The sequence below is a fragment of the Anticarsia gemmatalis genome, chromosome 14, assembly GCF_050436995.1.
Source record: "Anticarsia gemmatalis isolate Benzon Research Colony breed Stoneville strain chromosome 14, ilAntGemm2 primary, whole genome shotgun sequence".
NCBI classification, from domain to species: domain Eukaryota; kingdom Metazoa; phylum Arthropoda; class Insecta; order Lepidoptera; family Erebidae; genus Anticarsia; species Anticarsia gemmatalis.
Window position 1 is genome coordinate 6,344,593 of NC_134758.1, and position 21,553 is coordinate 6,366,145.

The window sequence follows — 21,553 nt, forward strand, 5'->3', positions numbered from 1 at the left end:
TTCAACAATCCCATGTGTGATTTTCGTAGGTAGTTAAAGAAAAAACGTTATTCATTATACAACAAATATTTTTTTTTTTTTAACATTTTTTGTCATGCTCAGAAAATACAACAATCTTAGGCTACATTTATAATGATAACATGATAATATATTAAGTATAATATTAGTCTATAATATATGACCTCCATTCATATAATATTTGTTGATTATGTTAATAATATATCCTAATAAATACAAATAAATAATAACAGCCTAACATCACAAATAATTTTATGCGTAAGTTTACTAAACAGCATATAAAAATTAGATACTCATTAGGTATAGTGTTACATACAATTAAAATTCAATATTTAGTAAAAGTGCTAGCTTGCACAGTATTGCTAAGCTGTTTGTGACCATTTTATTAACAACCAAAGCATATTTTTTCTTTAAAATTATAAACTTATACATCGCCCGGTTACCAATACATACTATTTGTTATTTTATTTGACATTTATGGCTTCTCATATTTTCTTTTTTTTGTTATGCTTAGCAATGTTCACAAAATGAAAAATATTTTGAATTTGTTCTAATAATCCAGTAAAATAGTTTGAGATACTTTTGTTAAAAGTCGATTATGCTGTTTCAGAAACTAACCTGCATTGTTAATAGCAGTAGGAAGATACAGACAACATTACAGAAGTACTATTACAAATACAATAGGAATCATGAACCTCATACATAAACAACTACTGCTTAAGTAAATCATTGTAATATTATGTGGTGAATGTTACTAGGCAAGAAACTAAACACGAGTATCACACAAAATATTTTGGTAAAACACCAACCTCTAATTGGCTAGGTATTCAGGTATGGTACTTATAGGGCCGTTCGCCCGACAGAGGCAAGAGACCGCGAACGGAGTCTGAGCCGGTAACTTTACTATAAGTAACGTCACGGTTTGTCTTCTGACTTCATCTTGCTTGCTTATCTGTCTTCTGTGTCATAAGGGATAGCGCGCACCAGGGATTTTTGTCACCGTGACTGTTGCGTCACTGTCACCGTGTACATTACCCTTAATGAAGGTGCGCGCATTTGGATACGTGACAATTGGGTGACTTTTGGTCAAAGAGTGATGTGATCACGGTGACAAAAATAGTGCACTAGTGCGCGCTATCCCTAAGCATTACCTAAACTCAAGTTAGGCTCGCGGTCTTTTGTTTCGAACTCCTGTTTCACACTCGACGCGAACCGCCAACTTTACTTTTTTACAATAAAAAGAGTATTCTTAAAACTAAACAAACACCTGACTTATATTGAGATCATTCAAAATCATTGATGAAAATATAATCCTCCCTTTATTTACATACAGCTAAAAAGTCAACATGATCACAAATAATTGCTTAATGCAATATAAATAATAAAACTATTGACGCTACACAAAGAGTAACAACAGTCAATATTTGGTCAACTTCAGCACCAAGAAGAGTTTGTACCAATATTCAACAAGCACCAAACATTGCAACACAAACATAACACTAACAGCCAGTTGCACTACTTCTGGATAAATATCAGATAGCTTAACAAAGAGGATATTGACAGCTTTTTATACTTTTCCGCCACTCTATCCATTGGATAGATTATTCGACACTTATACGTAAGCTGTGAAACTGGCTCTAAAGTGGCTTTAATTATTACATATCAATGGTGAGATTTCACTTGGTTACTTCCGTTTGCGTATTTGTCACGATTCATGAGATAGACCTGTAGACAAACGCATGTGAAAAACTAAGTTAAATCACACTATGATATTTTTAAAAGCCACTATATTTTCCTATAATTGAAGCTAGCTAAAGTCAATCAACATATTTTCAGTCACATTTCTTAACATTAATGCATGTCATAGCAGTTTTTGATCATGTAAAATCATCTAATACAAGTAGAGTTCGTTTATGAATTTGTATTGAGAAACAAACATACTTAAGCATCATAATATACTGAAAGATTTTAATCGTTTTTCCACTGGACACAACTACGTATTTAATTGTAGCTTATTTATTTAATGTTCATTTATTATATTCAAACTTGTAGTAAACATACTCTCTACTTTTGGTCTTTTTATTGGTATTCCACTGGTCCAATGTCTTTTTTCTGAAGATTATATCAAATTACTACAACAAGTGATCTAACACTCATCAAATGTTGTAACAAATTATATTAATAAACTCAACTGTCAAGCATACTAAAACGTCCGATAAAATTGCATATTTCAAACAAAACACGATGAATAAAAACGTCAAACATGAAATTCCTATCATCATCATTCTATGAGTGAGTTTCAAAATGGACTGGTGTACTGTAAATCTAAGATATTATAGGTAGTAATCGGGTCCGTCGTGGTTTACTTGAAGGTGTAGAGCAGCGGCGAGTTGGTGAAGTGGTGCGCGTTGTTGACGTGCGCGATGAGTCGTCCGTCCAGCAGGTGGCGGCCGTACTGCAGCGCGTCGTGCTCGTGCTTGGCGAGCCCGCAGCTGATGAGCCAGCGCACCAGGCACGAGCCGCGGAACACGCCGCGGTACGTGCGCATACGCCACCTGATAAACACAAAGTATTATAAAAATATAAAAAAATATCTATTGTTGACGACAGGTTAGACGAGTCTTTTTTCGCGAACACCTTAGTTTTGTTTTCTTTGGCTAGCTTTTTTTTGGCACTCAGAATTGCTCATGTGTCGTGGGGACTTTAAAAAACGCACAAACAACGGACACGTAAACTGAAAGATAACTATTTGTTGATCACTCAAATAATTGTCCCGTGTGGGAATAGAACCCAAGACCTCCCCCCGTCGCAATAGTAGCGGGGTGGCGACCTTAACCTCTACGCCACACGTTCGTACGTTCTATAACATTAAAAACTGCTGCTTATTCACTAAATGCTTTTGAAAAGTTTCGGTAATCCATATGATATTCTCAGTACAAAATCCTACCTGGTGTCCTTAGCAATAGCCTCCCTGCAGCGCTCGAGGTGGTGCGTAATAAATTGATCGCACACATGTTTAGTTTCAAAGCTCAGATCTTCAATAGCTGGTAGTATTACTGTGTCTCCTCCATACCTTTGAAACCAAAAACATTATTTAAACTTTAGCATTTTAAGAACAGTACTTGAACGAATGACATGATGTATGGATGTGAATGAGGAAAGGGAAGTATGTAAGGATTGCATCAAGTGGCGTTCTTTAGTCTCTACCTACCCCTTTGGGAAAAGGCGTGATATTATGCATGAATGTACTTGATTGAATGCAGCATTGTCTGCAGATTTTTTCTTTATATCTTTAGAAGCTATTCGCAAAATTAAAAAAAAAAAGTTTATTGCAGTTTATTGTTATATCTGAATGTTTCTACTCACCATTTATTCTTCAAGAATCGCACAGACGGTATCAATATTTCCTCGGGGTCGAGTCCGAACAATATGAACATGACTAGAGCCTGTCCGTAGTTGGCCACTATATCCAAGAACTGTATCTCGACGAACACTCCGCTCTCGTCCCTTGCCATCATGGACCAGGTCGTGTAGGTAATACCCTAGAATAAGAAATGATTGTTTAATGCAACGCAGGGTCTTTTACAGGCATATAATAACTATTAAAGAAAATACATTGGTAACACAATTTATGCATTATGGTGAGTCGCTGACACGACAGAAGACAATATTATTAAACTGCAAGTGCAATATTTGGATCTCGATGGAATCGAAATGGATCAAGGCAATCGACAAGGACATTTATTGGATACTTAATACAATAAATGTGTGAAAAGCTATGCATTTCTATGGCGTTGTCGTTTCGTGCGACTGTTTCTGCAATTCACGTGCTATTGCTGCACTAATGTGAGGCTAGACCGCAGCGACAATTCAACTCAAATAGGCCAATAACATCGACATAACATATAAACAAACGTCCACGCCGCGTATACGTGCCCTAAACGCACACGCTTAGAGTGTACAAATTCACCCAGATCTATACTAAAAGGAGAAGAGCATTAATTTAGTAGACTTACGATAAACATGCTCAAGCTGTACACAATAATGAGTACAGTGTGCTTGAGCAGCTGTCCGCCGCGGCCCCGGCTCTGCTCGGGCGGCAGCAGGCCCAGCGCGCCGGCCGCGTGCTCCAGGTCCGTGAGGTACTGGCACGCGCCCGGCACCGTGCAGCGGTGCTTCTGAGACGGGGGACACGCGCAGTCCCTGGTTACAAATATATTGTTTTGAAAATACAGGTATTATTTTCAGTTTTGGCAAACAAATTTGTTGAGAATCAGTCAAAAGATAATAATTTAATTCTTCTTATAACTGACAAAATATAAGAACGGGCTGAAGTCATAATAACCATATAACTAAGTTATTAAAAGAAAGGTAGAGGTAGAAAAATCGGCAGATGTTATTGATTTTTCCCCGACTTCAAAAAAGGAGGAGGTTCTCAATTCGACTGTGTGTTTTTTTCTGTTTGTTACCTCATAACTTTTTACTGGGTGGACCGATTTTGATTCTCGGAAAGGAGGGGTGGAAAATGTTGAAATAGGGGAACACCGACTCCAGAAGTAACAATATTTGTAACTACATTATGTAATGCAATTACGAATATTATTATCTTGACTTCTTAGTTTGAGTTTAGAGTGAGTTTTTTTGTTTGAAGTCGGTTTTTGTTTTTGTTATCAAATAATGCTATAAACTTTAGTAGGTACTCTTATTTATTAATTTCAAATGGAGTCGCCGCCTATTTCAATGCCCAGGATAGAATCAGTGCCAAATTGAATCTTAATCAATTAAGCCGTAAAAGCGTTACAGGTAGGCAGAGATTATATTAGATTAAGTACAACAAAAATTAAACATTAAATACAACTCTTACTTGATGGTATTGCCCAAGTCTTCAATGTCATTGGAGGCTTCCAATCCGTTCTGGCAGTTTGGATCATCTGAACAACATCCACCTTGCTTACTGGGTGAGGGAGAAGCTGTGATCGTTCCGTAACAACCTACAATTAAAAACAAACGAAACATATTAATTGGGGGTTCGCATACGTGCCACGTCGTCTTGTATTATCATAGTCGCTTAAAGTCTAAAATCTTGTGCAGCCTTGGGTAGAAGAGCTTAGTGGTATATAAGACCCGTTTTTTTTGTAAGACACGGGATAATTTAACTTGGCCATAAGACTTAGGCAAGTGCCATTCAAAAATAAACCTTACCGTTGGCAGAGACAGATTGCGTCTGAGAGGTGGGTTCAGCATTATCAATCAGACTGGTGGACTCCTCCTGTGGACTCGAAGTAGACGCCACTTCGGCCGACAGCGACGCGAACTGAGCACTACGACGTCTGAACCTGATGTACAGCATCAGACATCCTGTCGTCACTGCAAATAAAAAATAAATACTTTTTTTTTGTTTGCTACGAATTGGTCTTGTGTCGCGGGGACTTTTACAAACATACTAACAACGGACACAGAGCACAACCAGACCCAAAACAATTATTTGTGGATCGAGGCACGGAGGCACTACTATTTACCACTCCTACCCTTTTTTTAATTGAAATAATGTTTTTTCTTATATACGTTTTTGAATGCGTTTTTTATACTTCGACGTTATTTTTATCGTTGACAGCTGCTGCGTTATACTCGCGAGAATAATATATATGGACAGGAGACACGCGGTGTCAATCAGGTTTGAAAAAACAAGCAATATTAATTATTTAGTGAGTGATAACCTGCTACAATATTATCAGTACCTACTAAATTAGGTGTTTGAATAAATTACAATATTCATTACGAAATATGAATAAGAAAACTTTTCAGCACACGGATCAAATAATTGCGCATCATTTGAAATTCGTTTTTTTGCATATACATCAACTCACCAGTAAGACAGAATACCAGCAGACAAAGTCGTATGGCATCAGTGGCCTTGCACTCCAAGTCACCGTCGCCCTTAGTAGCCAGTAATACAACGATCATCACAGCCGGCGCCCCCCAAGCCACGAACCCAAGCACCGGCCATAGTGTCACAACGAAACATGGTCCACGGCTCTGAAAATAAATATTTTAATAAGTTGCATAGTAGCTATCTCATTGCCTCTGAGGTGGTAATAAATAATAAGTAAGACATATAAATTCACTACATTTCCTAAAATAAAGTCTCCTCACCGCGTCTATCCGTCTGTTCGCAATAAATACAAAATCTACTAAACAGATTTTCACGTTGTTTTTACAATTAGAAAGTTATTCTTGAGGAAGATTTTAGTGTCTAATTTGTTAAGGTAACGCTAGTAAATCTTAAATTGCTGTGGGTTAGGTTTTTAGTTCAATTAAGATCCCGAGATTTGCGCTTAGCAACATATTTGGCGACTCATTTTTTTATTACATATAAGATAACTGACTAACGATCAAGGGGGAGCATTAGCATGATTATCTAAAGAGGTATATTCCCCTAATTTAAAATGGTAATCAGACTTCGACAAATAAAATTCGAATAATTTTGAGACTAATCAAATATGTATCTACAAGTCTCAATCGGCTTATCTCTTATCACATCAAAAAAGATCGTATGTCTAAATGTGAATAATTTTAATCAAGTCGTATTTCTTTCTAAGTAGGTCTACTCATTTAGAAAAAAAGCCCGATTACCTTGGCATTTTATACCGGTTTTCCTCAATCAGAGCTAACCTATTTTACAACACGGAACAACATACGACTACCTATAAGTCTTTAAATGGAAACAGTAAAAAAGTATAGTATTTTATAAGTAACATATACATAATTACATACCTACATTACGCCTCTTATATCCGAAGTTATAAGCAAAGGCGTATGAAATACACCCAAGTTGTATATCAAATCCGTTAAGTATTTTTTTAAGAAAGAGTAACAAACATACAAACATCCATCCATACTAACAAACTTGCGCAATTACAATATGAGTGGGATAATTTATACCTGTAACATGAGAATTCCAACGGAGAGCATAGAGGTCCATAGCAGGCACGAGTACATGCTAAAGATGCGCATCGCTTGCTGTGTGGTCGCGTGCCATGACGGCGTGTACGTTGTCAAGGGCCCGCCCCAGATCACGCTTATTGCTAGGAATAACTGAAATCATACAAAATACATTACAATATAATTCTGAGTAATACATTTTTTATTTGCAAATCGTTACTGACAATATTTGCATAAAAAACATCTTCAAAATTTTGTGCAAAATCAAGTGCATATTTTATTTTAATATTTGTGACTGTGACACATAAATTAGAAGGGGACAGAACCTGCCTGAACTAATTCTTTATGAGCAATAACGTTCTATTTTCAGGTCGTATTTTTGTCATGTTCGAAAAACTTAATAACAGATCAGATTAACTACTAAACATAGAAGGTACCTAAAACAGTAAACTATTATCGGATCATTACAAAGGTGAAACTAATCTAATCATGGGATTGATATTTGAGTGGGAGCGGAAGCTTCAGATAAAATGACATGACGTGGTTTGCACGCACGCAATGGCCTGACCCTCTTATTCATAAAAATATATGAAGTTATGAAAGGCTTATGAAGTGTTTTGTTTCTTTCACTCCTTAGCGAAATGAAAAAGAAAAAACATATTATAGTAGCTTTTTAATTAAAATAGGTTTATAGTGAGTTTATGAATAAGAGGGTATGTGTATAAAGTATATTTACCTGCGACACAATCAAGCATAGCGTCAGTCTATGCGGCATACGTTTATACTTCTTCGTTATGATAAACACGAACAATATCCAGAGAGAGGCAACCAATGCCACTATGGACAGGTCGAAGCCGAACCTCTTTAGTTGCACCGCGTAGTCCTTGTTTATTGATATCATTTGCGCTGACATGAACATCATGGGAGCCGAGAGGAAAGTACAGATCACCATTGATGACGCCATCTAAAGTAGAAAGATAATAAATTTGATAATTATGATATCACTACTTTCAGCGACGTTAGACGCGTGTTAATAATATGTTCCACAGTAAGAATACCATCCACGTAAGTCCAAGTTGTAAACATTTGACAACCTATGCACAAAATCTTATCAAAATTCGTTTAGAAGTTCTGGTGTGATGGAACAAACATAATTATGTTTTATATGTATGTATCCAATATCCATCAATTCAATTTGTGTTAATTGAATAAGGGTGAATGTATAAGGGAGAGCAAGCACAAGTGAATCTGGTACAATAGATCGCTATCCCTAGCTGTCAGTAGATGTGTAGGTACCACACATTTTGATTCAACTTCAAATAAGAGCAAAAAGCAATGCCACAAGATTTTTACATATGATTGAATAATTAATCAGTCGCCGGCTAATTAACAAAAAATTAACATACCAAATCAATTTCCAGTTGATATAAGTTAGAGAACACGAACACAGCGGGCGCCGTCGGTATGGTTCCGTAGAGGAAAGCGTATGTAGATAGTGATAGGGTTTCCGAGTCATTAGCGCCGGCCTTCAATGCACTTACACTTTCTCTCATTACTACTGGTAATACAATCCTGAAAAGAAGAAAATTTAGTAAAATGAAAGGTTTATATCTTTTGCCCCACTGTTATACCTATAATTACGTCGGTCTACTATAATGTTGAAAGGAAGAAAGCTTTGTTTCACAATGTTTAGTGAGTATGGATTAGCAACTTTGCATTACTTAAAAAACGGTTTTCATTACTGACATGTACAAGGCTTTAGTCACGGTTTTCTTTCGAAAATGTTTAATTAACTAATGCTTTTATTATTGTTAAAATGTTATATATTATGTACAAGGCAAAGTCAGTAATGTATCTAAGGATTGGATTTAGAAACCTACAAACTTCTATCACCAGTAAACTAGCCAAGAAACCTATCTTCATAAATTTCAAATTGCTCAATTTGCTAAAACAATATGTACTTACAACTTCACCATGATTAGAACACAAGGAAGTAACAGTGCAGGGCCTTTCAGCCTGTGTATTTGTCCGACCATACGAAGGCCCAGTAAAAACAAGGCTGTTGCTGCAAAAGAATCCCCAAGAACCTAAAAACGAAATATCTTTCGTATTTATACATACATATTTCACATGAAAAATATATTACATTAAATTTCACTCAAACAGCTGGGAAATCAGACTTTGCCCTCATAATGTATACCAGTAATTAACTGATAAAAATAATGAATAACAAGAAAAAGAAACAATAGTAATTACATAAGATAATACCTAATGCAAAACAGTTGTATAAAAGTAAATACATAAGAAAGATTAGACAACTCACCTCCAAAAGCCCTTCTATGTAGACAGATAGTTTGTGTTTGAATATAATGTTACCAAGAATGCCCAGTACGGTCATAACAAGGACAGGATTAAACGCAATACCTTTCATTATTTGCTTCAACAGTTTCAGTTTACAAAGATTAGACTTTGGTTCACCCTCCACCACTATTTGGGGTTGCTCTCTTTGCTTGTTAATTTCCATTAACACAAATGCTACTGGGTTCAATATTGCAAGGGAGATAGGAGCCATCAAATAAAGGTACAAAGCATATTCTGGATGTGATTTTTCATATAATGCATTAACTGAAATAGTAATACATAATAAAGTGTTGATTATTCATATTATTCACGAACTAATATATTCTAAATGTTAATTTATTGGCATATAATTGAGATATGCAGTGTCAGTGATGCATATTAATTTTAAAAATAAATGTTACATAATAATTTCCTCATAGATAACAATTTTATCAATAAGGCTCTACGATTTTAATGTTTTAAATTAATAACAATATATTTTAATATCATTAATTTAGCACTTATGGCATGGCATTATTATAAACAATAATGAATTCAAAAGAAAGGCAGATTAAAGTACAAATATTTAAATCATCTTATATTAAATGTAGATATAACACTGAATTGTTAAACAGGCCTTGAACTCTATAAGAATTGTGGGGTTATAATATCTTATTTATTGCCCAACATTTAAAATGTAAATATTTGAGACATAAACACTGTCTCAAATTTTAACATTATAATTCTAACAAAATTATACAAAGCTCCAATACTTCCCTCACTCTGAGAGATTTAAGGAAAGAAAATGAGGAAACACAGACTATTTATTATATTAGTCATTAATATTAAAACAAGCTTATTGGACCCTTCTTTCATTCTGTTATCTTTCTTTGTAATACATTTTAATAGCTCTTTCCAAGCTGCACATATAATAAAAGGTTTGTATTATTCTCATATCTACATAACATATTAAAATAATAACATTATTTTGTAATTTACTGAAGTAATTATATAATCTTATTGTCAAAACATTTTTATCTGTTGTAATAAATATATATAGCATAATATAAATCTCATGTAGTAGTATTATCATACTGCTTGATTGTACTCAACTGAGATTGACAACTAAATTATAATCTTTTAAAAAGTATTCAAACAAGAAATCAATCATATTATGAACATGTGTAAGAGATAAGAAAAAATGAACTTACTTATGGGGTATCCCAATGCGAAATCATTACTTTGCGTACAGAATATAGCGAACATCCCAGCTCTTCCCAAATTTAATGGTTTAGATACCAGCATTGTAACTATCATGACTCCAAAGAAAACAAGTCCTTTAGCTAATAGAATTGCTAGAAGGAATGTCCAGTTGACAGTGCTGAAGTCCAGTTGAGCCAATGATAAAAATATCAGAGATGGCAAAGCAAAGTTTCCTACAAATGTAGCAATGCCCTTCGATTCTATTGATGATACGACATTGAGGCGACCAGCTACATAGCTGAAATATAAGTATACTTATTAAAGCAAATTAATTTAAACAATTAAGTAAATTCCGCTATGGCTCATTCTAACTATTCATCACATATTTCTCTGTACAAAATGTTAGTATATTTTAAAATTATTTATTCAATTTACTATGTGACCAAAACATATTGCTGTTATAAAAAAGTATTGAGTCAATGCCCCATTAAGAGACACTATTATAATTTATCATAAAACAATTAGGTACATATAAAAAAAATATATTTAATGTTAACACACCCCCTGATAACTTTTCACTAAAAAGTAAAACTATTGGATTGAAAAATATAAGAGCAATTTACTTGACTACTCAAATAATTGTGAATAAAATTACCCGCATAAAATGATGGTGAAACATTGAAACAAGGCTGGATACAAATTATCAGTAGGATCTTCAAATTCAACAAGTACCACTTGCTCCATATTGTAACAAAATATTTGGTGAAATTGTGAACAGAAAATATACACTAACACGTATTTAACACTATTGTTTAAATAGAACGATGCAAAACATTTCAGTTGGGATTTTAACTTTCAGTTCATAATTTAATAATCACAATAAATAACAAAACAACTGCTCCATGGAATAATCCCAATGCCTCACGAATAGATTAAATTTTTTTTCAATGCCTTAAATACGATATTTCGATCGTTATCAAATATGAACTCAGTACTTAATTTCGTTTTTAAGTTTTGTTGAAAATTTTATTTCACGAACACTGACATTACGACTCGACTTGTCTCAGGCTGACATGAGTGACATTAACTAACATAGTAGGTAGGTACGTTGAATGAAATTTCAAAACGTCAGATCAACCAGAGGCATAGAGTAGAAATAGGTATAAAGCGAAGATTTTTAGCTCAGCAGCATACTTCCCGTTTTGTATATTATGTATCTACTATAAAATATTCTATAATAAATTTAGCCTATTCATATCCCACAGCTGGACAGGGGTCTCCTACCGTAATGAGGGAGAGGTTACGCCTTGAGTCCACCACGCTGGCCTTTGGGGTTGGAGACTTTGCATACCTTCGAGAACTGTTCTAAAAACTCTCAGGCATATGAGGTTGCATCACTATGTTTTCTTTCAACGTTGGAATCAGACCAGTACTGAGTACCAGACCAGAAATCGAAAAGTCATGGGTGTGTTGCCTCGGGTTCGAACCTGCAACTACTTGCGTGGGAGATTAATAAAAAGTATTGTTTGTTTATCTAAACTGTACGTGTCTTCTTGTCTCCCAGTGTATCAGCTTTGTGTTCCAATATAGATAGGTACCCCTCTTTCAATTTTTTAATTCTCTGGGAAGAGGCGTGTGCACAAAAGTGACGAGGCAACGACTGGCTGACACTACCTACTAATGCAACGTTCAGCATTGAAGTTACTTTCAAAAATACGTTACCTACTGTATTGAAGTAGTTTGGTGATACTTATATCTTTTTGAAATAGCTTCTTTATAATGTAAATTTTCTCCACTAATAGCCTTACTATAATGATTCATTATCTTATATAATTTTATTTCACAGCTATTCGCCTAAGAATTTTTATTTTTATCTGGCAACTATGTATATTCTAGCGAATTTCCGTTTCCGAATTGCGGCCATTATCGAGTTGTTCGTTCGCCGGGTCTGAGAAAGGTCGCTAGTGAATGTAAAATATCAGAAAATTTCCAAATTCTCTCTAATCGAGGGGTCAGTATTTTCTTGGTATCTATTTTACGATTATTGTTTATAATACAATGAGATTTTTCTCAAAACGCATGTTTGATGTCATCTTGTTCCAGATACCAACTCAAGCGACCAGCACATCTTTGGTTCATTGAAAGAGTTATTACTCGTCAAGATGCAGTACAACGGATTCCACAACCAACATCCCATGTAAGTTTTTAGCTTTATATTGATATCTAATTGTTATATGCGTTTCCCTTACACAATTGATCACGTACATCGGAGCGGCCATTTTGTGAAGTGCATTCATATTGCTCAGCTGATAGTAAACGCAGCCCACAAAAATCAATAACTTCGTGCAATGGAGGTTTTCAGATTTCAATGCGATAAATTGTCAGTTTTATATCTGTTATCGTTATTGTAGGCTATTTGTTGTATTTTGTCATATAATATACCTGATTTGCGTAGGTAGGTAGGTATGTACTAATCCATTCTAACAACGAACGCGCTTTCTTTTTCTAGTACAGTGAAGTAATCAATAAAATGTTGACGAGATTGCGCACTTGATATCTACTCGTTGGCTTTCTTCAAGTTTATTAAAACAGTGTTTCGTGAAAGTTAATACGAATTATTACATTCCAAGGTCATGTTCTATCATACAATTAGGTAGATTGTATTAGATTCTACTATGTAATTTGTATGGTTCTCGTCTCATCGAGCTTCCATTGTGGATCAATATTTTGATGGTCTCTGTTTATATGTACCTACCTACTTGCGTTTTATTGATCTATACCTATTCCAAGATTAACTGGAGTAGATGCTTAAATTAATATTATAATACTATTTTCATTTATATAATTTGATGTAACTACCTATGTAGATAATACTATAATCACTTTTTACTTCATTTTATGAGGATGAGGGTGTGGATATGACAACTTTTTTTTCATAATCTAACTAAGTGAACTCCACTTTTCCAACTGTCTAACATTAATATTTTCTAACTACTTAATACATTCACTGATCACTCAATGCATAAAGGAGTAGGTAAAGATGTTGTGAAAATACACCCATGTTTCTCTGTATACAATCTGTCTCATGTGAGCAAGCATAAAGCCATTTGCCAGCCAAGTTCCCAAAACCCGAGGCTACTATTGAGATATATTCTAACATGAATAGATTGCCTGACCTGAAAATCAAACCCAATACCTAGTAAGTGGCAGTCATATACATACGCTATTGACAGTGCTGTATAATCAGCATGAGTGAAACAAAAGTGGGTACAAAATAGTAACTGACTAAATAATAGACTAACTGACCAACTTAACATCGGCTTAGGTTACACATTGGCTGTCTGAGGTTTAGGTGTTTAGTATATGAAATGGATATTTTAGTGCTCCTATTAAAGATTATGTGCCCCAAATAACTTGTCTAAATGTGGCGGCAAGAAAATAATAAACAGGGATTTAGGAAAACAGTGTTAGTACCAATGGGTGCCATGATTGCAGAGGTCTTAAAAATTTCTCGTCTTATTTAATTTACAAGCAGCTTGCCGCTATAATTTACAGACACACCAATTAATAGGAGCATATGCCAGTATGCAGTGCATCCAGTAAAAGAGAGAAATAAAACAATTAGCATTTGCTCTTGTAACATGAAAAAAATATCTCTTAAAATTAGGATATCAAATTAATAGTAAATAAATAATTTTGGAGTGTTCAGCCAAAAAACATTTTTTACGATATTTTCTAAATACAACTGTTTAAAATCAAATGAGGAAAGAGTTCTTTCTAATTTTAGAATAATGTTATTTTAATGCAAGTATTTTAATAATTTTCAGTTTCAGACCACGACCAGACCGGAATGAACAATTCGGAAAAATACCCTTCTTTAATGGGTTGCATGATTTTGGAGGGCCTAAAAATTTTGGACCCCGAAATATGGGTAACAAAAACAACTTTCGGCCCAGAAATGACTTTAATGGCATGAGGAATGATTTTAACAACCAGAAAAATGAGAATGGTGGAAACCAAGGCGATTTTGGGGGTCCAAAAGATTATAATAAAATGAAGAACTACAATAATCAGCCCATGAAGAAAAATGAATATGATGCAGACAAGGCAGCAGGAAATATGCAGTTTTACAATGGCAAGAATGATTTTGGTGGACCAAAACAAAATTTCCCCAAAAATAATTTTGGCCCCAAAAACTTCAATCAAAATGGACAACAAAACTTTGGACCTAAGAAAGTGTTCAATGTTAACAATGTTCAGCAACAACTTGATTTCAATGGAAAGCAACGTGGCAAAAAAACCAAACATCCTGGTGACAGTTTAGTTAAGCCCATGTGGGATTTATCAAAACTTGAGCCAATCCAGAAAGATTTCTATAAGCCTCATGCTAATGTAGATGGCCGTTCTGATGAAGATGTACAGAAGTTCAGGGTTTCTAAGGAAATCACTGTCAGCGGTAATAATATCCCACGTCCCAACCAAATTTTTGATGAAGGAAACTTTCCTGATCACATAATGAACACCATTAAGGAACAGGGTTGGGCTGAACCCACTGGCATTCAAGCTCAGGGATGGCCAATTGCCTTGTCCGGTCGGGACATGGTTGGTATTGCTTCAACTGGGTCAGGTAAAACACTTGCGTACATGCTTCCTGCTGCTGTACACATTGTGCATCAACAGCGTATTCAACGTGGAGATGGCCCAATTGCACTTATTCTTGCACCTACCAGAGAACTGGCACAGCAAATTCAATCTGTTGCACAAAGCTACAGTGCACGCGGATGCATTAGGAACACTTGTCTGTTTGGAGGTTCGCCTAAAGGTCCTCAAGCTAGAGATTTAGAGCGTGGTGTTGAAATTGTCATTGCTACTCCTGGGCGATTGATTGACTTCTTAGAGCGCGGTACAACAAATCTGCGCCGATGCACTTATCTAGTACTTGATGAGGCAGATAGAATGTTAGACATGGGTTTCGAGCCCCAAATCCGTAAGATTATTGAACAGATCCGCCCAGATCGCCAAGTGTTGATGTGGTCTGCTACATGGCCTAAGGAAATTCAGGCTCTTGCTGAAGATTTCTTAACTGACTATGTCAAAGTAAATATTGGCTCATTGAATTTGTCAGCTAATAATAACATTAAACAGATTATTGAGATTTGTGAAGAACACGAGAAAGAGCTTAAGCTGACCAATTTATTGAAGGACATTTCGCTTGAGCGGGATAACAAAGTTATCGTATTCGTGGAGACAAAGAAAAAGGTAATAAAGATTACTTTCTCCCCAAAACCTTTAAAATGTATTTAACAATTACGTAATTCATAATTCTATGATTGCAGGTGGACGATATTGCTCGTGCTGTGCGTCGCAAGGGACACAAGGCTCTCGCTATACATGGTGATAAATCTCAGATTGAACGCGACGCAGTTTTGACGGAGTTTAGAAACGGGGCTACCAGTATACTAATTGCCACCGATGTCGCTGCACGTGGTCTTGACGTCGAAGATGTTAAATTCGTGATTAACTTCGACTACCCTAATTCTTCTGAAGATTACATTCACAGAATTGGTTAGTTAAAAACAATATAATGAATTCAAAAAGATAAGTCTCTGATGAGTCATAATTTTTAAACGAAACTGCTTTTTTTAACAACTTTTAGGTCGCACTGGCCGTTGTCAGCAATCTGGTACAGCCTACACTTACTTCACTAGTGGTGATGCTCGTCAAGCTCGCGGCTTACTTGCTGTACTTCGTGAAACTGGACAAAATCCTCCTGCTAAGCTGACTGAGATGGCCCGCAACAATAACAACAATTCAGGTAAGAAAACAAAAAAAAAATTAAAATACATATTTTTTTTCAAAGAAAAAGTTTGGTTTTGACATGATAATTTATTTTTCAGGACGTAACCGTTGGCAACAGCGCAAAGAAAATAACAGTGGAGCCAGTTCACCACGCCAGCAAAACAACCAGTGGAACAATAAAATGGCCAATGGCAATGCTGAAGAGAGTCAGAATATGTATCAAAACAGGGGAGCTAATCAACAAGCTCCTCGATTCTCTAATCAGAACCAGGGCAATCCAGGTTATCGGCAGAACAACTATCAGAAACAAGTGCCCTTCCCAAGTCCAAACGTTTTCGAGTCCATGGGCAGTTATCAAGGAGGATATAATAATGGATATCAAAATGGATACAATAACCAAAATGGGTATGGCCAACGACCATACAACAGTAAGTAATAAATTTTAGAGTTTCACACTATCATTTGAATACCCAATTTAGTGCAAGCTTAAACCTTGTTTTCTTTTTATAGACATGCGAAATGGACAACAACAGTACCGCAATAATAACAATGGTGGTAACAAAAACAATGGGACTGGATCATCATATGGATCACCGCCTCCTCATTTCGCCACACCACAGCATTACCCTCAGATGCATCCCCATCACCAGGAAATGCTAGGTTAGTAAAATTTTATTATACCGAAAAAAAAAGTGTACAACGTGAAGTATGCAAATTTTAATAACTGTTAAATTATTAGGTGGCAAATTTTATGGCGGTGGAGTCGGCGGTGGCGGTCCTTGCGGCTACCAAGCAGCCGTGGGTGTGAGCGGCCCCTACGCACACTTACCTCCTGGCCCTCTGCTGTATGCTACCCCAGTGCAGCAATAATTATATTTTGCCGACACGCCGCATCTAAGCCGAATCTTAACTGGTTAAAAGTATTTTATGCCGTTCTAAAGGGCGTTATTAGATTTATCAACATAAATATTTATCTTGGTGTTCAACATTCTTTTAGCTCTCTTTCAATATTGTACTAGGAGCTGTTAAATCTGATTAATTATTGTTCTGACTAAGCGGGGTGTTGAGTCTTTCAATTTTTAAGATAATATTATTACTTTCTTTTATTTTGTTAGATCTGAATGAAGGCTTACAAAATTAATTTTTACATAGTAATGTGTGGACAATATTTCCTGAATGTAATGACTAATGTTAAATTGTTCAATGTGAGCTATAGATTACATTAATTACCCATTGATCTATGCACTGATATATATTTTTTGTGAATTCTCTTTCAGATCCATTAGTATTAAAGATAATAATGTGTGTTAGGTTTATAAGGTTATTTCTCTGTTGGTTAAATATTCTGTTGATAGAACAGTTGAACAATGATGATTTACTGACACTTAACGATATATATGATAAACATAGTTTACTCGCATATATATAGCTGTGAAATATTCTATGTATGAGTTAATAAGGAGTAATTTTGGAGTATAACTTGGTCATATTTATTTATTAGCAGTTGAGAAACCAACAGAGGAAATAAATTTTTCCAAACTAAGATTGTGCAGTGGGACATAATATGAAAAATTGTCTGTTCCACTTTAGATATTAATCATCATTATATTTGTTAGAGTAGTTGGTGTGGGTACCCACTCGTGTAATCCCGGGTGCCTTTCGTTTTCTTTAAAGTGTCTGTATGATGTACGAAATGCACGAAACATATAGAAGATGTGTGAAATTTTAGGGGGAAGGTTTTAATACCACAGAAATTTATCTGAAATATTTTATATAAATTATTTTATAAATAACGATTGATTGAACCAGTGGATAGTGGGACAACTTAGTGTTAGAAAATTAAAGAAAACGCGTTATGAAAATGCTTTTGATATACTTCATAGTAACAATCTGTATTGCCAGATAAAATTGTGAATATTTTTCTTATGTAAAGTGATGTCAATGACATTTCAGTCACTGATTTCAATGTTATTTTTTTATTGAAGATTAGATCTTTATATACTTGAATATTATGCCTAGGGATACTAATTAGTCAGCGTCAATTTGATCTAAGACAAAGTTGGGCTTTGAATATAAAACTCATTTTACCATTCGCAAAATAGTAGAAGTGTGTATATAACATGCATTTAACTTAGAAGAGTTAGTATTTTGTGCGTGATGAATATAATCAACCACAATATTTACTTTCATAGCAAAATAAGTGATTTGTTCTTATTTTTGATTATTTTTATGTCATCATTTCAGATAAGTCGTCTAGTTACTTACTGGATTTCTTTGTACGTACACGGGTTCTCTAAGGGCTATTAGTAAGGAAGTCAATAGGTACAAATTATACTGAAAGTTATAACATATGTATGGTTTAGACGCCCGTTACTGTCCAAAGATTTGGGAAAATCTGTGATATTTCATTACTATATAACCTGTCGTTGCGTTGGTCAATTGTTAATGCATAAGAACACTTCCTATGTCAGGAATGTGTTTACTAGACAAAAATATATTTTTTGACTATTTGAACGAATTTCATGAGAATGTTTGTGACAACAAAGCTTGCAAGTCGTTCACAAATATATGATAATTATAATAGGTATAAGATTTAATAATTTATTGTTATTCAATTTAGTTTTCCGTTTGCCGTTAGGTGACGAAAATGAACCAGTTCAATGGGACGTAAACGTTATTATCTGTAGTAAGAACCCCGTTTTATGATACATCTCTGAGATACGATGTAGGGGCAACGGATTAAGGGGTGAACAACGTGTATGTGGGTTTCGCATTAGTGACGAGTTTAAAATGCGGGGCTTGCTTTGTTATTTGTGTACATTATAAGAGAAGACTGCCATGAAAGGATGTGTATATGTGCATAATTTCGTCTTAAAGATGATATCTTAATGCTAGCCTGTCCAGGGATACGTCGTTAGTATTTTTTTTTTTTTACTATTTATTGATCAGATATTTATCTGAAGTAGTCACTGGTGGCGGTAGGACGGCCGGGCTAGTTAATGCGTGCGTAATTTAGAATGGCCATCGTGTGTCGTGTCCGGAATGGTCGCGGATCGCAGGTAGCTCCTGTATTATTATGTACAAAGTACTGCACCCACCTCTACTAAACAACTGTGATAATAACACTAAGTAGCGTAGCAGGCGATTTATATACTAGTTACGTCCATGAGAAGGGATGACATCATATCTGACATATTGTATTGTGATAATATTTATATCAAATCGTGCTGAACACGTTTTGACAAAATGTTTTCTCTAAACAAGACTGATTATTTCTTATTAATAAATATTTTATACATGTTCCACTTTGACTGAATGAATTAAGATGTCTGTATATTATATTGGTAGTATTTCTTCTCTCTTGCTGTGTGTTTTTTCAAAAATTGAGTATTCACTATGTTGGATATGAGTCACAATGCCTTTCTATGCGGTCACCGAATTGATAAAATGTTCATTTTGTTTTTGTTCATTGATTTCTAGTTTTCTTTACTGTGATGGAAAATGTTGTTGACAAATTATGTGGCAGCGGCAGTATAAACACTAACTGTAGAATATATTATTTGTTGTTATTTTGCAAAATTTTATTGATCCAACAGATATCTCATAGGCAAACGTACTTTTATGCTTTACTATTTAAGGATTTAGTTTGAAAATTGAGAGTTGGTGAAAAATATACATAGATTTTTAAGTATGTGGCAATGCAGATCTTCATAAATATTGATTCTATTATCACGAGCGACATATTTATCCAATATAAAAAAACGTGGAGAATGACTCCTTATATAAAAAACTGTCCCAAAGGGAAGTCTTCTGAATGTTTCTAAGAAGTGCATTTCTTCTATGTAATACAGTATTAAATTCAGAATAATAAATGTATGATTATTAACGTTGTATTTTTCTTAAACTCAATCCTGTTAGAACTTAATTTTCTATTACAAAAATAAATTGTGTGAACCTTAAAATACATATATACCTTTATCGGCGGACTGTGAGATATACCTGGTAACACTGATGTAACTGGGTAACTACTTGAGCATCTATTCTTACGTATAAATACGTAATAAGTACCTAATAAAAAATATATTTAGTTAAATCTTGCTCCAAGTACATAGTGACATTATTTAAACATTTTACTTTATTGTACTTAATTAATGAGACTTGCCAAGCCATTTGAAGTTCTTGTATTGGAAGAAACAATATAGCATTTTTTTCGGATTATCCAAAATAATATAATAGTAAATCCGGGACTGCATATTGTAACATCCATCCCTACAATTTACTTCAATACGGTAATGTCTTTCTGTATGTTAAGTCTCTTCTGTTAGGTGTACTCATTACACCTAAGTCTTCACCCACTGGTTACCTAGCTGCCAATCATCAGGCGTTGCAATGCGATACGTCAACGATTTTTCGACCTACATCGACTTAGTGTCAAGTCAAGAAGCATTATGTAGGTGTCTTTATATAACACTAAGAGGCCGCCCGCGACTTCGTCCGCGTGGGAACCCTTCCCGTGTTAATCCTGATCCTTCGAGAACTCCGGGAAAAAGTAGCCTATGTGCTATTCTGAGTCTTCACCTACCTATATAACAAACATCGTAATCGGTTCAGTATTATTTGCGTGAAAGAGGAACAAACATCCATACAAACATTCTCACAAACTTTCGCATTTATAATATTAGTAGGATGTATACAAATAATATATAGTTCCAATCACTTAAAGTGAATAAATGATTCTATAAAATCAGTACATAGCTACAAGGTTTTAACGTAAAACACAACGTGCTTCAGTAAGTATCTAGGTATTGGGCATAACACTATTATTGCCAGGCGTTCCAAAGGCTCCTTTCGTTGGCGGCTATAATATTATACTTACCAGTATATACCTCTACCTATTGAGACAAAATAATTTTGAGATAATAATATGTATCGACACAAGGTTACTGGTGCGTGATTAATAAGTTTATTGGCAAAGCTCTATTGACCTTAAAATAATAGTACCTTATAAATGCTTTCTGTAGGCCCCTATTGCAGTTTTACAAATGACTGACTAAGTAACAAAAATACTACATAATTACTATTCAATTTAATGGTATACAACGGTATAACTATTCAAATATGCACCTACATACTTCCGACCAAACGTAAAAATAATTGTTTTTTTTTATAATAGCTGCCACCTATTGGTAATATGAAATAAACTATAGACATTTATTTTCGCATGCTATTGATAACGCTTGGGTGCGCGTAT

The 21,553-nt window shown here is 34.9% G+C and overlaps 2 protein-coding genes across 3 annotated transcripts; one reads left to right on the forward strand and one right to left on the reverse strand.

Annotated features, from left to right (window-relative positions):
• Positions 1–47: 47 nt before the first annotated feature.
• anchor (integral membrane protein GPR155 homolog anchor) lies at positions 48–11,585 on the reverse strand. Its single transcript, XM_076122568.1, has 14 exons — positions 11,159–11,585; positions 10,512–10,801; positions 9,284–9,585; positions 8,926–9,047; positions 8,367–8,532; positions 7,697–7,924; positions 6,961–7,113; positions 5,886–6,054; positions 5,221–5,385; positions 4,883–5,009; positions 4,035–4,221; positions 3,385–3,560; positions 2,966–3,091; positions 48–2,573 (listed from the first exon to the last, which is right to left on the reverse strand). Exons 1-14 carry the CDS (start codon positions 11,245–11,247, stop codon positions 2,381–2,383), a joined length of 2,493 nt encoding a protein of 830 aa, XP_075978683.1. The 5' UTR covers positions 11,248–11,585; the 3' UTR covers positions 48–2,380.
• Positions 11,586–12,409: 824 nt separating this feature from the next.
• LOC142978226 (uncharacterized) lies at positions 12,410–20,188 on the forward strand. Of its 2 annotated transcripts, none has more exons than XM_076122570.1 (8): positions 12,410–12,514; positions 12,607–12,700; positions 14,331–15,762; positions 15,840–16,068; positions 16,160–16,318; positions 16,401–16,730; positions 16,813–16,962; positions 17,042–20,188. In XM_076122570.1, exons 2-8 carry the CDS (start codon positions 12,666–12,668, stop codon positions 17,170–17,172), a joined length of 2,466 nt encoding a protein of 821 aa, XP_075978685.1. In that variant the 5' UTR covers positions 12,410–12,514; positions 12,607–12,665; the 3' UTR covers positions 17,173–20,188. The 2 variants fall into 2 exon arrangements, with proteins under 2 accessions (XP_075978685.1, XP_075978686.1); XM_076122571.1 differs by having other exon boundaries at positions 14,337–15,762.
• The last annotated feature ends 1,365 nt before the right edge of the window (positions 20,189–21,553 follow it).

Excerpts from the sequence above, each read along its gene's own strand:
- anchor (XM_076122568.1), bottom strand. The coding sequence starts at position 11,247 with ATGGAGCAAGTGGTACTTGTTGAATTTGAAGATCCTACTGATAATTTG. Across the intron at positions 4,222-4,882 it reads GACTTGGGCAATACCATCAA|GGACTGCGCGTGTCCCCCGT; the intron begins GTAAGAGTTGTA and ends ATTTGTAACCAG. Across the intron at positions 2,574-2,965 it reads GCTATTGCTAAGGACACCAG|GTGGCGTATGCGCACGTACC; the intron begins GTAGGATTTTGT and ends TGTGTTTATCAG.
- LOC142978226 (XM_076122570.1), top strand. The coding sequence starts at position 12,666 with ATGCAGTACAACGGATTCCACAACCAACATCCCAT. Across the intron at positions 12,701-14,330 it reads TTCCACAACCAACATCCCAT|TTTCAGACCACGACCAGACC; the intron begins GTAAGTTTTTAG and ends AATAATTTTCAG. Across the intron at positions 16,319-16,400 it reads CAACAATAACAACAATTCAG|GACGTAACCGTTGGCAACAG; the intron begins GTAAGAAAACAA and ends TTTATTTTTCAG.